This window comes from Patiria miniata, unplaced genomic scaffold (genome assembly GCF_015706575.1).
Source record: "Patiria miniata isolate m_02_andy unplaced genomic scaffold, ASM1570657v1 HiC_scaffold_28, whole genome shotgun sequence".
In the NCBI taxonomy this organism is placed as follows: Eukaryota; Metazoa; Echinodermata; class Asteroidea; order Valvatida; family Asterinidae; genus Patiria; species Patiria miniata.
Window position 1 is genome coordinate 4,601,771 of NW_024037067.1, and position 18,642 is coordinate 4,620,412.

At 40.8% G+C, this 18,642-nt stretch overlaps 2 protein-coding genes and 1 long non-coding RNA gene across 4 annotated transcripts; all 3 read right to left on the bottom strand.

Annotated features, from left to right (window-relative positions):
- Window positions 1-3,518: 3,518 nt before the first annotated feature.
- On the bottom strand, window positions 3,519-15,772 carry LOC119734893 (integrator complex subunit 1-like). 2 transcript variants are annotated; one of them, XM_038208519.1, is made up of 8 exons: window positions 15,661-15,772; window positions 15,438-15,550; window positions 14,902-14,958; window positions 8,068-8,333; window positions 7,659-7,729; window positions 7,032-7,123; window positions 6,533-6,642; window positions 3,519-5,917 (listed from the first exon to the last, which is right to left on the bottom strand). In XM_038208519.1, the coding sequence occupies exons 2-6, from the start codon at window positions 15,476-15,478 to the stop codon at window positions 7,076-7,078; spliced, it is 483 nt and encodes a 160-aa protein (XP_038064447.1). In that variant the 5' UTR covers window positions 15,479-15,550; window positions 15,661-15,772; the 3' UTR covers window positions 3,519-5,917; window positions 6,533-6,642; window positions 7,032-7,075. The 2 variants fall into 2 exon arrangements, with proteins under 2 accessions (XP_038064447.1, XP_038064446.1); XM_038208518.1 differs by lacking the exons at window positions 14,902-14,958; window positions 15,438-15,550; window positions 15,661-15,772 and adding exons at window positions 8,666-8,793; window positions 9,240-9,515.
- LOC119734895 lies at window positions 9,676-11,101 on the bottom strand. Its single transcript, XR_005272127.1, has 3 exons — window positions 10,770-11,101; window positions 10,332-10,478; window positions 9,676-9,790 (listed from the first exon to the last, which is right to left on the bottom strand). It is a non-coding gene; the product is annotated as an uncharacterized LOC119734895 (long non-coding RNA).
- Window positions 11,140-14,116, bottom strand: LOC119734894 (integrator complex subunit 1-like). The gene is made up of 5 exons (XM_038208520.1): window positions 14,025-14,116; window positions 13,558-13,738; window positions 13,148-13,420; window positions 12,666-12,681; window positions 11,140-11,400 (listed from the first exon to the last, which is right to left on the bottom strand). Exons 2-5 carry the CDS (start codon window positions 13,701-13,703, stop codon window positions 11,326-11,328), a joined length of 510 nt encoding a protein of 169 aa, XP_038064448.1. The 5' UTR covers window positions 13,704-13,738; window positions 14,025-14,116; the 3' UTR covers window positions 11,140-11,325.
- Window positions 15,773-18,642: the final 2,870 nt, after the last annotated feature.

Genomic DNA, 18,642 nt, shown 5'->3' on the forward strand with positions numbered 1-18,642 from the left:
TGGCCACGACCATTAGACAACCGTTTGGAATTTTCGTACGTTGAGTTTTGTTTGTCTCAGATTTTGCGCGTCCTGCACCACTTGTATATCATGTAATTGGACATTTCAAAAGCTGCATTGATGTGATTCTACCGTGATACGTTAATTGCAATAAAACAGTAAAAACAATAAAAATGTTTTATATGGCATAAACTACTACACTGTACTGTAATTACTCCAGTATATAAATATTGTTGCTTAGTTCTTGTTCTCATTCTTGTGCATTGTACTATAGATTGAAAAAGAAATCTCATACTTGTGTAAAGGGCGGCCTAAAAAAAGTAATTTGAAAGTTGTGGTTTATGACTGTAATGAAGTTAAATACATCATAGTGCTCCTTTAAAATCATTCTAAAGGTTTGAAAATTTACATTGAGCCATCCCATGCCATCAATTTCAAAACATACTTCGCAATCAGCATATAGCTCAAATCTTGGGCTGATAGATATGTGTTTTGGGTGCATTTTGGCATGGGGTAGTTATTTGCAGGAATGAACAAAAGTCTTTGAAATGATTTATCTCGTTATAGAAAAGATATTTAATTCTATGTACCAACACCCTACCTTCAACCTGTTTACATGTTTGCATATTTTCATTGACATAAAAACGTTGATGCATTTAGTTACTAAATTCAGTTGCATGCTGAAATTGTTGCAAACAAAATCTTACTCTCAAAGTGAACCTGTGTAGAAATTCTATGAAAACTGTAAAAAATCCCGGGGAAAATGACCATAAAAATACCTTACATAGCAGCAATGCTGACCATGTGCAGTGTTTATAGGAATGGATATAGTATTTGCAACTAATTTCACAAATGTAAAAACCTATGTTTCATGGAAAATTTGGAAAGAAAAAGTTTGAAAAGGAAGGCCTGGCTTTAGTTTGGAGTTAAGTTGGGGCCTCATGAAAAGAAAATGATTCACGTACCAAGAAACATGAATCACCTTTAAAACATTGATTTTTCATGTTTAATTACTGTAAAATGTGACAAGCAAAGGTTTTTATAGGTCGGCATACATAAATATTTTGACTTTGAAATTAGAGTTGTTGTATACATGCACATGTACAGAATAAACCTTTATTTAAAAAAAAGAAGAAGACAATTTGTTGTTGTCCTTTGTTTGTTGTTCTAGATTTGTTTTCGTTAGTAAACCTTTGAAATGGGCCGGGATATGTGAAGGTTAAAATAGAAATGGCCATATGAAGAGAGGGATGGGGGAATATATCACACTATTTACTGCCATCAAGTCTACAAAAACTGTACAAAAGGGGTCATTAATTTCCACACAGCAGCGCTATAAACTGAATATTCATATATTCAAATTCACTGTGAAAAGGCTGAGCCCGGGGCGGCTGAAATTGAATGAAACTGCATCTCTAGCTATACACCGTACACCGCAATTCGCCTTAAGCCGGTTAGTTTTGTCTAAAGGCGTTTTGTATTTCTACTTCTGTGGTGCACGTGCACCGTATATATACTTAGAACGAGGAGGCTTGTGTAACGGATGCAAGGGAGTCTATTTTCTTTGTTAATTTCTTTTGTTGAATCTGGCTTTAACAATAAAATGTTTCCATTTAGGCGAAAGGATTAAACGCCGCTATCTTTTTCCATGCTTGAGTGCATCTGAATGGGTGTTTTTCAAGCGGAAAATCACGAAATACAGCTCTTATACAGCATTTTAACCCACAAAATGATACTTTTTGTAGAGGAAATTGCATACTGAATAAAACTGTACTTTCAAAATGCAAAAATTCGCCGTATTAAGGAAATCGATGTCAATTTTTTTGGGAGTTTCAAGCAAAACCTTTCCACTTTCCAACGTAGGTGGCGCTATATATATTTCGTTCACAGTATACAGTGTGCCTCAAATACGTACCGCGGTACTGTACCGCTAGGGGCGACGTACCGCTAGAGGCGACTTAATTACCGCTAGAGGCGACGTCGCCCCTAGAGGTACACGGTACCGCTAGAGGCGACGTACCGCTAGAGGCGACGTCGCCCCTAGAGGTACACGGTACTGCTAGAGGCGACATACCGCTAGAGGCGACGTACCGCTAGAGGCGACGTCGCCCCTAGAGGTACACGGTACCGCTAGAGGCGACGTACCGCTAGAGGCGACGTCGCCCCTAGCGGTAAACGGTACCGCTAGAGGCGACGTCGCCTCTAGCGGTACGTCGCCTCTAGCGGACCGCGTCGCCCCTAGCGGTATACGGTACCGCTAGAGGCGACGTACCGCTAGAGGCGACGTCGCCCCTAGAGGTACACGGTACCGCTAGAGGCGACATACCGCTAGAGGCGACGTACCGCTAGAGGCGACGTCGCCCCTAGAGGTACACGGTACTACTAGAGGCGACATACCGCTAGAGGCGACGTACCGCTAGAGGCGACGTCGCCCCTAGAGGTACACGGTATACCGCTAGAGGCGACGTACCGCTAGAGGCGACGACGCCTCTAGCGGTACACGGTAACGCTAGAGGCGACGTACCGCTAGAGGCGACGTCGCCCCTAGAGGTACACGGTACCGCTAGAGGCGACATACCGCTAGAGGCGACGTACCGCTAGAGGCGACGTCGCCTCTAGCGGTACGTCGCCTCTAGCGGTACCGTGTACCTCTAGGGGCGACGTCGCCTCTAGCGGTAATTAAGTCGCCTCTAGCGGTACGTCGCCCCTAGCGGTACAGTACTGCTAGGGGCGACGTATTTGAGGCACACTGTATACTGTGAACGAAATATATATAGCGCCACCTACGTTGGAAAGTGGAAAGGTTTTGCTTGAAACTCCCAAAAAAATTGACATCGATTTCCTTAATACGGCGAATTTTTGCATTTTGAAACTACAGTTTTATTCAGTATGCAATTTCCTCTGCAAAAAGTATCATTTTTTGGGTTAAAATGCTGTAAAAGAGCTGTATTTCGTGATTTTCCGCTTGAAAAACACCCATTCAGATGCACTCAAGCATGGAAAAAGATAGCGGCGTTTAATCCTTTCGCCTGAATGGAAACATTTTATTGTTAACGCCAGATTCAACAAAAGAAATTAACAAAGAAAATAGACTCCCTTGCATCCGTTACACAAGCCTCCTCGTTCTAAGTATATATACGGTGCACGTGCACCACAGAAGTAGAAAGACAAAACGCCTTTAGACAAAACTAACCGGCTTAAGGCGAATTGCGGTGTACGGTGTATAGCTAGAGATGCAGTTTCATTCAATTTCAGCCGCCCCGGGCTCAGCCTTTTCACAGTGAATTTGAATATATGAATAATCAGTTTATAGCGCTGCTGCGTGGAAGTTAATGACCCCTTTTGTACAGTTTTTGTAGACTTGATGGCAGTAAATAGTGTGATATATTCCCCCATCCCTCTCTTCATATGGCCATTTCTATTTTAACCTTCACATATCCCGGCCCATTTCAAAGGTTTACTAACGAAAACAAATCTAGAACAACAAACAAAGGACAACAACAAATTGTCTTCTTCTTTTTTTAAATAAAGGTTTATTCTGTACATGATCATGTATACAACAACTCTAATTTCAAAGTCAAAATATTTATGTATGCTGACCTATAAAAACCTTTGCTTGTCACATTTTACAGTAATTAAACATGAAAAATCAATGTTTTAAAGGTGACTCATGTTTCTTGGTACGTGAATCATTTTCTTTTCATGAGGCCCCAACTTAACTCCAAACTAAAGCCAGGCCTTCCTTTTCAAACTTTTTCTTTCCAAATTTTCCATGAAACATAGGTTTTTACATTTGTGAAATTAGTTGCAAATACTATATCCATTCCTATAAACACTGCACATGGTCAGCATTGCTCCTATGTAACGTATTTTTATGGTCATTTTCCCCGGGATTTTTTACAGTTTTCATAGAATTTCTACACAGGTTCACTTTGAGAGTAAGATTTTGTTTGCAACAATTTCAGCATGCAACTGAAATTAGTAACTAAATGCATCAACGTTTTTATGTCAATGAAAATATGCAAACATGTAAACAGGTTGAAGGTAGGGTGTTGGTACATAGAATTAAATATCTTTTCTTTAACAAGATAAATCATTTCAATGACTTTTGTTCATTCCTGCAAATAACTACCCCGTGCCAAAATGCACCCAAAACACATATCTATCAGCCCAAGATTTGAGCTATGCTGATTGCGAAGTATGTTTTGAAATTGATGGCATGGGATGGCTCAATGTAAATTTTAAAACCTTTAGAATGATTTTAAAGGAGCACTATGATGTATTTAAGTTCATAACTTTCATAAACCACAACTTTCAGATTACTTTTTTTAGGACACCCTGTACACAAGTATGAGATTTCTTTTCAATCTATAGTACAATGCACAAGAATGGGAACAAGAACAAAGCAACAATATTTACATACTGGAGTAATTACAGTAGTAGTTTAGCCATATAAAACAATTTAGTTGTTTTTACTGTTTTATTGCTATTAACGTATCGCGGTAGAATCACATCAATGCAGCTTTCGAAATGTCCAATTACATGATATACAAGTGGTGCAGGACGCGCAAAATCTGAGACAAACAAAACTCAACGTACGAAAATTCCAAACGGTTGTTTAATGGTCGTGGCCAACTCACAAATGGCAATAGGTCAATTAAAGACAACTGTTATAGCCATTTTTCAAACCCTATATTCCTTTTAGACTTTGGCTTACTATCTGGTTCTTCAAAAATGTGTAGGAACAAAAATGGAAATATTCAAAGTGTTGGCTTTTTTTAGCAGAACATCAACATATACATATATTTTAAGCCCCAATCGCAAAAGAAAGGAACTCCAAATCACAAAGCTGCAGTCTGGAGCCAAAGTAGTAGAAAGAGTATTCAATAACAATGTAATATTCTTATCTATGTTGCAAAATGATTAACACTTTATTTTATCCAATACTGTCGATGCGAGTTGAGCTGGGAGCCTAGGCTGGCGATGAAGCCGAAGTCTCAGAAAAGGCATCATCAACTATGTGTTGTAACGGTACATGAAGTGTTGACATGTAGTCCACATTTAGTAACGGTGTATGTGGTCTGTGTTGCGATATAATTGTTGACTGTTCATTTCATCCAATGCTGGGCAAGCCTGGAGTCAAAGTTGGAGACAAAGCCACGTCTCAGAAAAGGCATCGTCAGCTTTGTGATTGATGAAGTATCGACACAGTCCACATTCAGTAACAGTTTATCACATGTGTTGCAATACAAACATTTGACAGTTGTATCAAACACGGCTGATGCTAGCCAAGCCTGGAGCTGAAGCTGAAGAAGTCATTGTAGTTTCAGGAATGCCCATCATCAGCTTGGAGTCGTAGTGTTTGAGGTTGTTGTGGCACTATCCATGCTGAGTAGTTTCAGGAATGCCCATCATCAGCTTGGAGTCGTAGTGTTTGAGGTTGTTGTGGCACTATCCATGCTGAGTAGTTTCAGGAATGCCCATCATCAGCTTGGAGTCGTAGTGTTTGAGGTTGTTGAGGCACTATCCATGCTGAGTAGTTTCAGGAATGCCCATCATCAGCTTGGAGTCGTAGTGTTTGAGGTTGTTGAGGCACTATCCATACTGAGTAGTTTCAGGAATGCCCATCATCAGCTTGGAGTCGTAGTGTTTGAGGTTGTTGAGGCACTATCCATGCTGAGTAGTTTCAGGAATGCCCATCATCAGCTTGGAGTCGCAGTGTTTGAGGTTGTTGTGGCACTATCCATGCTGAGTAGTTTCAGGAATGCCTATCATCAGCTTGGAGTCGTAGTGTTTGAGGTTGTTGAGGCACTATCCATGCTGAGTAGTTTCAGTGTCTTTGCTATGAGTGGAACTGTGGACAGTTTGCTGTTGACTCCGACGGTGAATGCTTTCTGTAGCACAACCTCAGCATTCTCTGTCGGAACGAAGACAACATAATATTGTGAGTAGTTTACAAGATAAATACCGGTTCGTATGTCATGCAAGTGAGGGCCAAAATTGTGATGCATCCTTTTTTTTTTGGTAGTCTTATCGAAGAATGTTTAATGACATGTTTTTTTCCCTCAGGTTTAAAGTAATTTTGCTATCCTAAATCCTGTCCTCCATTTAAGCTATTACCTCTGCAAATCTACTTATTGATTTTTTTTAATAATAATAATGTAATGCTTATATAGCGCTTCATACCAAAGGTCTCAAAGTGCTTATAATTATCATCCCTATTCATCAGGAATGAGACCATTATTCTGCAGCGATCAGCACATTCTGGTCTCTACCTTCACAGGTACCCATTTATACTCCTGGGTGGAGAGAGGCAATTGTTGTAAAGTGTCTTGCCTAAGAACGCAAACACAATGTTCCCAGCCAGGGTTCGAACCCATGTACCATTGCATATGAATCTAACACCATAAACATTGGACCACAGCGTTCCAAATTTTCAAAATAGTAAAACTGTAGATGAGATAGGTTGTAATAAGCAGAACATCTAGATGGTAATTCAAATTGTTGCACAGCTTTTGAAATGTTGTTTTACCTTGGCAGAGGAGCGTAAACTCAGGAAGATTCTTCAAAGCTGTCTGTACCACTTCTTGATCCATGCTGTTCAGACATTCCATATAAGCTGGGAGAAACTTGCTGGCAACGCTGACAACAGAAAAACAAAACAAAGTGTTTAATTCTTATCTCCATGTTGTTGTTTTTTGCAAAAGCAAACACTGTGCAGCAATTGGAAGGGAATGCTGGATAAATTGGAACCTTGTGTCATGTAAAGCAACAGGCCTCCAACTCTGCAGTCCATCCATACTCAGTGAAATCAAATATGAAATTTTTATGAATTCTGGTAATAGTTTTTTTATAATTCTTTTCTCAGAGTCTGGTGTTTGTGATTGGGGTGTTCTCGACAACTTATTAAGATTTTTAGTTTTATTATGATGAGATTCACAGTCACTGGCAATTTTGGGATAAAATTATTTGAGATCCTATTCTTGAAAAGGAAAGTTGTACTAAAGCCTGTGACAACAATGGTTTAATACCTTGGGTCGTGTCTGATGTATCGAATGACGAGAACAAACGCCGTCTACCTGCAGTCTTTGTTGCATGACGTCATCTGAGTGGACAATTCAGCCTGAATGGAAAGCAAAAGAGGCAAATTACAATAAACATCAAATAAATAAAGCTTTTCCCCATCAGAAAATGTCATTATAATAACCCACTCTTTTCTCAGTACGTATTACTTTATCGATCCCAACGGCATTTTCCAAACTGAGCTAAGTTTAAAAGTTATAAACGTAAACAGGTTTCCTATTTTGAAAGCTGTATACTACAACTGTATAGACCTTTATCACGCTGTCACATTTCAGTCATGTTCCCCGTATCCAATAACATTACTGAATGATAATGTTTTTTGTGCAAAAAGGAAACAGACTATTTTTTTTTTTCTTCCAGCCTCGCTTTGGTTACGCTGATTTGAATGGGAAAAAATCAAGATGGTCACAACATGATAATGGTCTAGTGTCTGACTGATTTTCAGAAAGGTTTGGTTTCTCATGTGCTATAAAAAGGGTATTAAAAATGCTGGCAGTCTGAAGCCACTGCAGGCATTTTGGCTGTTCTGGTCACTGAAGAGTAAACCTTGGACTTCCTCATCATAGATCACTCACCACAAAATGTTGCGGTATTCCCACAGCACTGCTAGACTTCTCCTCCAGCTCATTCAAGGCTTCAGCCATGCCTAGTCAACAACACAGAGGAGACCGATGAAAACATCAAGAGAAAGATAACATACACTGAGCTTCAGAGAAAAGTTGAAGACATCAGTTTTTGATATCTTTACAACCTTGATATAATCTACCATTCATCTGGTACTTCCCTCGACTTCCACCTCTGCGGTTCGAATCCCACCTTAACCAACACGTTAATTTAGGTTTTCTGTCCCTACCTGATTCCACGGAAAACCATGGAATACTCTTCTGGGGTTTCCTCCCACCACTAAATCAGAACATTTCTTCACTGTTTTCAGTTCTCAGTACAATAGTATTTGGTCCACGTGCCTCATCCTGCCATACATACCTTCAGAATCTTCTTCTTGAGAAAGTCTCTCAGCGAACGACTTGACGTCCTCGGTATCCCACGATGCATCAGCCCCCATCATGGCGGCAAGTGTCGGCGAGTAAGTCTCCTCGCGACCTCCGACCCCTGGGATCTCATCCATAGCCGGCTCCGCCTGGTTGGGGGCGGAGCCAAGCCCTGATTGGTCCTTGGAGGATGAGGTCAGCGTGATGCTGGCCAATAGGGACTTGAGCTGCTGGATGTCTGGGTAGACCTGGGATAGGTTGCTATGGGAAGATTTTTGATAAAGGAGAGGGACAATAGAGTTACAAGTTTCTCTAACGCGACGAGATTTGAACAGCCCCTAACTTTGTGTACTTCAAATTCTGTACTTCAAATTCTTCAAGTGTCGTACTTTCTACATAACCCACGACGACAAACACACAAAGGGAGAACAACAGATCCTTTCAGTCCTCGGGAGTTGGGTCTTTTGTTCAAAACGGTCCTTTGTAGTAGGTTTGTGTGCTTAGTCTATGGGAGAGTGTTATGTTACAGGGACAAAGGAAAACACAAAGCATTGTCCCTGGGAGTATTGTAAAACAAGAGTGAGTTTGCTTACTTGAGTGCTGTTGAGTGTTTCTCTAGGAGCGGCTGAGCCTGGGTTGGGTTGTGGCTGGAGTACTGATACAGAAGCTGGATGAACTTGGTAATGATGGATTCCAGAGGCTTCTTAGCAATCACAGAATGCTATAATGAGTCAAAGATACAATAGTACACAAATATAACCCAACTGTATATTATCCATATTTATTCCAATACTAATTGTATGCAGTATGGGAATGTAGGCTAGCACACAGATATGCACTAGTGCCCTCGCTGCCAGTCAATATAAAAAACAATATTTCCCCATTCAGAGCGACAAGGTATATGCAGTTATTCATCTAGTTTAATAAATACTATATACAGGTTGGATGGGGAAGCGATCTCAATATCATCATTCACTAGTGCCCTCAGTGCCAGTCAATATACAAAATATTACCCCTTTCTGTGGCAATAGGGACAGACAATTAGCCATGCTAAGTCAACTACCACATATTGGTAGGATAAGAAATTCGGCTTCAATAAAATCATGCACTTAGTGCCCTCACTGCCAGTTAATATACAAAATATTTCCCCTGTTAAGTACTACATACCGGTAGGATAGGGAAGTAGGCCTCCATGATGCCATGCAGAACTGTAGAGGGCTGAGCAAAAAGTTGAGGTTCAAGAAGTTGTAGGATTCCTAGGATGTGGTTGAAAAATCGTAAGTGACCACGGATGCGGAACTCTTTGAAGTTAAGATGGGTCCGGCCTTGAAGCAGAACGGTCACCATGGCTATAGTTGCCTTCAGGAAACGGACAGCAAACATGACATGATTAATACCAATAAACAGCTTCCATGAATGGAGCTAATCCTATCAATATCCATTAGTAGACACTGCAGATGTTACCTCATACATGAAAATGAGGACAGCATCGCCCTCAATACAAAATATATCATGTCATGAAGACATTGCTATGCTGGTTGTTTTCTGTTTTTGTATCTGAGTAAGACATTGAGGCAGGTGTTGACCTCAATTCTTCCGCCTACCTGAGTATGAGTACAGGGTGTTCTGCTGCCAGCTTGCGGCAGGCTACGTTGGCATCATCGGCCTTCTGCTTGCTGGTATCTCCTGGTTTGCTGTCTGCTAACACACACAGTAACCTGGAGAGAAGAAATCCACAAGCAGATTATTGGAAATTTCATTGAAATTGCTACAGAAGTGTTACTGTGTAGCAGAGGCACTACAATGTCACTGTTCATCTCTAGTTACTGCTGATCAAGCTTGTGATTGACTTCTGACTTTGCAAGAGATGAACTCGTAATATTCTTTCAATATTGGGTTTTGCCCTTCCCCGATGTATTGTATAATTATTTTTCACATTGGTGCTGAACAAAACCTAATTTTGAACTTACATCACCATGACGCAAATTCCATCTCATGAAAAAGAATAGTCTTTTTTAAATATCTGAGTCATTCATATACGCCATCTGAATGCTGGTGAGCAGGGCAATTAATAGTTTCAAAACATTTTCAATGCCCGCCCCAGAAATTGATGACGTTTCTAATTGATTCTAAAAAAGTAAGTTTGGAGGATTTTTGAACTGGCTCAAACTTTAAGGTTACAATTTTTCTGGAGCCTAAATGAAGCCAAACCTCAGGAGAAGTCAAGATTTGAACAATACTTTTTAAGAAAGTACCTACCTGTGTGTGAGGCAGTCGACTGGGGTGGGTATATTACTAGTGTCTTGTGATTGTAGCTTGGTACTGATGAAGGAGAGATTCTGTATAGTCTCAGGGACCTGCAGGTATAGCTCTAGTAATAACTGCTGGTATAGGGCAGAGGACGGGCTGGAAAAAAAGGGAAAATACAAACACAACTTGTTATTAATGGAGACTTCTTGCGCGGAGGATTTGTTTGATGTTTCAGAAAAGTTAAATCCCAAACTTCAACGGCAATTTTTGTCCAACACTGGACCAGAAAATCCTCAAACTCAAAATGGTGAAATTTGGTTGATGTACAAGAAAAAATCTGAAACCTACTACATGTATCAAAATTTTTATCTCATCAGAGAAGTAAAATTCTACTTTTACAATGGTGATATTCTTGAAAAATATTTGAGAGCAAAAAAATCTACAAACTTTGTCTCGCGACTACAGTCGCCAAGGTATCTGATAAGGTGCTCGGCCACGCCCTTGTTGCCATGGAAACTGGTCAAGAGCAAGGAGAGCCGGGCTTTGATGGTGTTAGAGGCCAGTTCCGTCAGACCTTCATCTGCATCGGGTGAGGCACTGGGTGTGGCACTGGGTGGGGCACTGGGTGGGGCACTGGGTGAGGCACTGGGTGGGGCACTGGGTGTGGCAATGGGCGAGGCATTGGGTGTGGCAATGGGCGGGGCACCGTACTGCCCTGATGAATCGGCCGCTTCCTGGATGATGTAATCAGCCAATGCGCAGATCTGGTCCGGCGACAGACATAAAAGACATCTTCTTCAGAGTGTCTCTGAGTTGGACCAAAAACGTACAAATTATCGTGTTTTCTCATTTTTTTCAGGGAGGTGTTCAACGCATCCTATGGAGTTTGCTCATATTTATTCCTTCACCAGTGACAAAGACAGATATGACAGACACTTGAAAATCACTGCCTTGTAAGCCTGGATCCGTAACAGATACGCCATGGGGTTGCCTTCTGGTTTGCTTACCTTAGAAGCCTTGTATCCCGTCCTTGCCAGATCTTGGGTATGTGGATGCACGCCCACAAGAAATCCAATACCAGTGTTGGAGCAAAGGCTTTGACCCTCAAGGCCAAGGCCAAGGCCAAGGCTTTGACCCTCAAGGCCAAGGCCAAGGCCAAGGCTTCGACCCTCAAGCCTCGAGGCCAAGGCCAAGGCTTAACCCTCAAGGCCAAGGCCAAGGCCAAGGCCCTGTTTTATGAAATGACCACTGATATAGAACTAATTATAGTCACATGAGTGACACATCATCACGCAAGGGCGGATCCAGAACACAATTGGGGGGGGGGGGCAAAGAAATGTTGGTCCCCCACCCCCCAAAAAAAGTGGGTCAAAAGATTACGGCTTGGGCTTCGGGGCCCGCTTAAGGGCCCCGAAAAAAAATTGGATTCGAGATGCTCTGTGGTGCGATTTGAGGCAATTTCTGACCATTTTAACCGATGTTTATTTAGGAAAAGATGGTGGTGTACTCATTGCCTGCCTTTATTACGACGTCACATAAAAAAAAAATGGTTTCGTTTTTTTGGGGGGGGGGGGCGTGGCCCCTTTTGACCCCCCTGGATCCGGCCTTATCATCACGAATTGCTCGTTACGAAGAACAACATTTCTTAATTGCAATCAACATGCTCGCATAGGCCTACACCGTTTTATGACTGCACTGTATCTATTAACGTATAAGTTCAGGTCTTCAATATGGTTTAACTAAACAAAATAATGATTTACTTCTATATTGACACACAATTCTCCCAAGTGTAACAAAAGGGGGATCCAAGAAACTGATTTGGGAAATTTTTATTTGCTGGCCCAACATGGTCAGAAATATCAGCATTATCTAAAACAGATACATGCAAATCTTTAGCACTTATCAGGGAGACATACATGTATACAACCAATCAAATCTATTCCATAGTTATATGCAATTAAAGTGATCATCTCATTAGCCCCACAAGTGTACGGAATATTGTTGCAGCAAATCTACTACAATGGTAACAACATGTGATGCTATAAAAGTGGAAGTGTGCCTAACACACAAATCTATATGGTGCTTCCCTCCTCCATCGTACATGTAATACGATTAAAATGGTAACAGCAAAATTTCGAACAGATTTATCTGGAAAATGCAAAACTCTATGGGCCTTGAAGAGCCTTGACTCAAAATTGCAAGGCCCTGAACCCTCAAGGCCAAGGCCAAGGCCAAGGCTTTTGCCCTCAAGCCTCGAGGCCAAGGCCAAGGCCCTAAAATCCAGCCTTAAGGCAGCCTTAAGGCCAAGGCCCAGCATCAAGGCACTACATCACTGTCCAATACAGCCGTTGCACTGAAACTAAACAAACAAAATGACACCAAGATGATCCATTACAAAGCTCCACAATCAACTGAATTCAACACTTACGATCAACATTCAGTGCAAGCATAAATAAATACATAACAAATAATTTGGGAGGCTAATCATCCTAACTTGCAGCTGAGAAGCTGAATTGCGAAGGACACGGCTACAACGTGGTCAAGCCGCAGGCATGTAAAGGCGCCTATGGCAGCCAACCTTACGACCCATATATGACCACAGAGCACAGCCAGAGATCGAAAGTGTTTGATTTTTGAACAAAATTCCTTGTTAACCTGTGAAAATGTTAACCATAAGCACCAAATTTTCTGCCATACTTAGCAGGAAGTCTTAGCGTATGATAAGCAGGACCACGAATCGAGCTCAGATTTGGTCAAAACTTTGAGTTTTGATAAGAATTGTAAATGCCACAATGTTAAGGCAAAACTTCATTTGAAACACTCACCTGCATGCATTTCTAGCAGGCCCCAGTAACCTATCAATGCACTTGTGTAGTGTGCCCCAGTTAGCTTGATGGGTCAGTAGCGCCAGTAGATGTGCGCTACCAATTCGCTTCTGACTGTCTCCACTGCTGCTGAGGCTGTTCCTGTTCCCAAGGGGTGCTGGGGCAAAGATGGCTTGCTGCTGTAAATCAGGGCAAGCCTGGCACGCCTCTGGATCCAGAAGAGCCAGCCAGTCAGTCAGGAGGCCTGAGGTAGAGGCTAGGAGCTGGGGATGACTGAAATAAGAAAACAAATTGTTATAAGAAAGAATCAAAATGTTTCTAATCAGAAAACTCCCAAAAGAGCACATAATTCTCTTAAAATTCCTAGCTAGTCTTTTCAGCAAAATATTCCATGCATTCCTGTACTTTACCTAGAAGTCCGGGTACCAGACGTTGATGAGTGCTTCTGTTGCTGGTGGGTTAGTAGTCTGCTGAGCATGCCTACCCTCTGGCTGGCCTGTGAGGGCGCTCTTCTACCATGGCTAGCTGTCAGGCTGGTTGTCAGTAACTTCTCCATCTGGTTTGCATTGCTGTCTAAGAGCTGCTTACAAACTGGAAAAATAGTCAAGAACGAGGAAAGTTTAGAGCTGAAAATCTTCCTAACTATGTCAAAAGTGTAATCCTTCAATTTCGACATTGAGTTTTCTCCCTGTACAATAGTGATTTCTGCCCTGCCTGAGAGTTTGTAAAAAAAATCAAAAAAAGGGGTGGGGCTCTAATAACCCACGACCTCCAGCTTTTCACCATGTGCCACAATAATGATAGTAGCTTGTGAAATTTTCTTTCCAAAGCTCAATAGATTAAGGTAAAGGTAACACCAGAAATTGAGAGTTTTTACCTTGCTCTATAGTAGTTCATCGTTTGCAGGGGCTTGGCCATGTCTGAATGCCTTCACAACCTTCTCCATAGATTCCTGTTTGTTTTCTTGTGAATCCCTTGTCATCTTCTTCAGGGCTTGGTCGACTAGAAGAAAACAGAAATGTAAAATTGTAAAAATGTTCACTTTCTTAATCCTAAGCATGTTTGGACCCCAGTCACTTGCAAAATCAAAACAGCATTCTCAGGTAATCCCAGATCTTTTAAAATCAACCGGAGAATTTAGATGCATTAGTTCATAAGCATGGGGACCAGCTAAATTGATGTGCACTTCACTCGATGTGTCTGTATCACTTGACTACGGCCAAGAATAACACCCACACTTATGGAAGTCACTGGCTAGCGGCTACAGCCTCTTCCCATAGACTCATGCATTATTTCCAGCCATAGCCAATTGATTTGGACATGGCCTTATTCTAATTCTTAGGTTACAGAGCACCCTCGTTAGTTCACTAATGGATTTGTATGCTTAGTAACTCCATGATAATTGCCGCTTACCTCTCTCGTGAGTAGCAAACTTAGCAGTGGACCACCGATGTCTGCCCGCGTGGTAAGCTGACATGGAAGGAGACTGCCATCCTTCACTATACTTAGCAAACTGCTTAGCCGCTCAGAGGGTTTGTGTAGCGGAATGTTCTCAGTCTCCGAATGTCCTTCAAAATCTCCTGAGTAGATACAACAGTGATAAGCAATTGGTTTTAAATGGGACAAATATGTTTTGTATTTAATCGACTTCAATATCCTATCTGAGATTATTCAGTCAAGTGTGACAACATGTTACCGTTGTTGACACATGTGCAAAGAAAACAGGAAAAACGAAAAGGTCTGCTTTGTCTCACCTGTTGTATGGTAGCAAACACCTGTCGAGATTCCTCTGACGGCTCATCTTTAAATAACTGCAAGACACAAATGAGAAGTTGGATTTAACCAAATTTATATACATTGTATCAATGCATGCTCTTTCGTTTGCGATTCCATCACTACTAAGTTTTGCACAAACTATTACACACTTTACTGTCATTTTCCATTTTATCTTTTTGGAAGTATTTAATCTAGTCCTTATCTGAAATTTAATTTCTTACTTTTATTCTGATGTACTGTTTACTATTTTCATTGTTAAAACATCTCATAATTGTCGATTTTATTCCAGTTGGGTTTGGATAAAAAGCTTTTTTTGGGGGGGGGGGGTGTCTTTGCATTCCGTTCACATTTTTTAACATTATAATTCTTAGTGTCTGACTATCTTGCGATTTTTTGCTGTTTTTCCACAAATGGGCATTTGTTGTTAGAGAGATGGAGCTGAAGCTAAAGGCTCAGCCTAGATTTCAAAAATGGCTCAAGACGTCATCTTGTCCAACATCTGAGACTGTCCTACCTTGATGAGTAGCTTGCACCATTCCTCTTGGTGGTCTTCATCAGGCAATCTCAATGCCGACTCAGAAGTGTCCATCTTCTCCACAGATTCCTCCTTCTTACTCTCAACTTTGTCTACAATTTTTTTTTTTAAATTAAGTATGTTACAGGGTAACTGACCAAGGTGTGGTGTGGGCAGAGAGAGATGGTACTAGGTGAAAAGGGGGTGGGTTGATGAATCTTACCTTTGTCCTTGTCCGAGGGTTCCTCCACCCCTTCGGTCAGCAGTTTGTGGAACTCCACCCCTCCCGACGCCCCCCTCATCTGCTGGACTTCAACCAGCTGAGCCATGTAGGCTTTGTCCACTACCGCGTTTTCCATGGCTTGCGAGTCCTGCACGACCACAAATACACTTATTTTTTTCTGGAGATAACACGCGAACTCGGTTTATGGGCGCCGCCATTTTGTCAACAAATCGAAACTCAGTGTGACGCCCTCTCGCAAGAACTCGAATATAAAAATAAGTACAGGTCGTACATGCATGAAAATGGTACCATTAGAAAGAGCGAGAGCGCCCCCTCTTGATGACATGTTACTCTATTTTAAGCGATTTTAAGCACGAACATTACCTCGTACATGTACGAGGTTGGCGCTTTTGGAGTAACAAAAATACCTCGTACATGTACGAGTTTGGCACTGAAAGAGTTAATTCAATTACAACATTTTCATCAAGTTTCTATCCAGCGTGACAGACTTCACATACCGTACGACGCTTTACATAAAAACCTTTCTCACTCTTGCAAAATCTGACACCATGTAGTAAACTCAACACTCAAAATTTTGGACTCTGATTATTGGTGGTATGCTTTACCCCATGTAAAGCATAATCAGTTTACTAGTGCAGTACTCACTCCAACAGATTCCAACAAAACATGCAGTACGTTGAATTTTGAAGGGTTTGGGGTGGTTAGGTTAATACACTTTCCTGATGAGTTCTTGGTTAAATTCTTGAACACTCTTTTGTATGACAGTTCTTGTCCATCATCATTTGCTTTCTGGCATTCTTGCTTCATTGCCAGAAATGAAATAGCCAGTGAAGTATAACGCAGCTTCCTGCACATTATACCCTCAAAACCAATGACATCTGTGAATGCTATGTTACTTCGAAACCAGAATCACAATATTACTTTGTGTCTTGAATACTTACTGGGATACCTAGTCGGCATTAGTCTGTTCGTCTCGGAAGCCCTGTCCTTCCACGGCCATTGGGCGACGTACCGCGCAATACAGGCGACGTACCGCTAGAGGCGACTTACCGCTAGAGGCCGCGAAGTACCGCTAGAGGCGACTTACCCGCGCTAGGGGCGACGTTGCCTCTAGCGACTATTAATTGTGTTCAGGGTTACCTTTATAGACATCTTTCCTGCAAGTTTCAAAGAATTTCATTTCTTGGCCAAAATCGAAAAAAAAAAACAAGGGGTTTAAAGCCTTTTTTGATGAAATTTGGCCAAAAAATGAATTTTCTCCAAACTCTGCAGAAATCCTTTAATATGCAAGAGGAGCGTCAAACAGCACTCAAACACCCAATATATTGCTGATTTGGGCAAAAATCATCGATTTTAGAGAGAAAAATCATATTATTTTTCACTACTTTCATCCCAAATTTTCGTCAAAATTTCATTTTCAAAAGCACATCTTTTCATTAATCGAATTGGAAAGTGTTCTAGGGTCCTTTAGGCATCTTTCCAGCAAGTTTAAAGCAATTTTATTTTTTGACCAAAATTGAAAAAAAAAACAAGGGGTAAGCCTTATTTTTTGATGAAATTTGGCCAAAAAATAAATGTTCTCCAAACTCTGCAGAAATCCTTCAAAAGGCAAGAGGAGCATCAATCAGCACTCAAACACTGATTTGGGCAAAAATCATCGATTTGTAGAGAGAAAAATCATATTATTTTTGACTGATTTCAAACACCCAATATAGTGAAGATTTGGGCAAAAATCATCGATTTTTTGAGAAAATCATATAATTTTTGACTGCTTTCACCCTCAAATTTTCGTCGAAATTTCATTTTGAAAAGCACATCTGTCCGTTAATCGAATTGGAATGTGTCTTATGGTTCTTTAAGCATCTCTCCAGCAACTTTAAAGCAATATCATTTTTTGACCAAAATTGAAAAAAAAAACCAAGGGGTAAGCCTTGAAGATTGGGTAAAAATCATCGAGTTTTAGAAAAAAAAATCATTATTTTTGACTGATATGTCACCCCAAATTTTCGTCGAAATTTCATTTTGAAAAGCACATCTTTTCATAAATCGAATCGGAATGTGTTCTAGGGTTCCTAAGGCATATTTCAAGCAAGTTTGAAGCAATTTAATGTTTTTGTCAAAAATTGAAGAAGAAAAAAACACAAGGGGTAAGCCTTACTTTTTTGATGAAATTTGGCCAAATAATGACTTTTCTTTAAACTATGCAGAAATTCTTTTAAAGGCAAGAGGAGCGTCAATCAACCTTCAAACACCCTATATTTCAAAGATTTGGGCCGTCGCTCCTGGAGGAATAACTACCTCTAGGGGCGACCGATGGCAGTCGCCCGTAGAGGTAGTAATTCCTCTTGGGCCGACGGCTAGCTGCCGCCCCTAGAGGAATCATTATTTTGGACTGATTTTACCCCAAATTTTCGACGAAATTTCATTTTCAAAAGCACATCTGTTCATAAATCAAATTTGAATGCGTTCTTGCGTCCTTTAGGCATCTTTCCAGCTAGTTTGAAGCGATTTCATTTTGGGCCCAAAATTGAAAAAAAAACAAGGGGGTAAGCCTTACTTTTTTTATGAAATTTGGCCAAAAATTGAATTTTCTCCAAACTATGCAGAAATTCTTAAACGGGAAGAGGAGCATCAATCAGCATTCAAACACCCAATATAATGAAGATTTAGGCAAGAAAAACATCGATTTTAACAGGAAAAAGATATTATTTTGACTGATTTCACCCCAAATGTTCGTCCAAATTTCATTTTGAAAAGCACATCTGTCCATTAATCGAATTGCAAAGTGTTTTGGGGTCCTTTAGGCATCTCTCCAGCAACTTTAAAGCAATTTCATTTTTTGACCAAAATTGAAAAAAAAATCAAGGGGTAAAGCCTTACCTTTTAAATGAAATTTGGCCAAAAAATAATTTTCTACAAACTGTGCAGAAATCCTTTTAAAGACTAGAGGAGCATCAATCA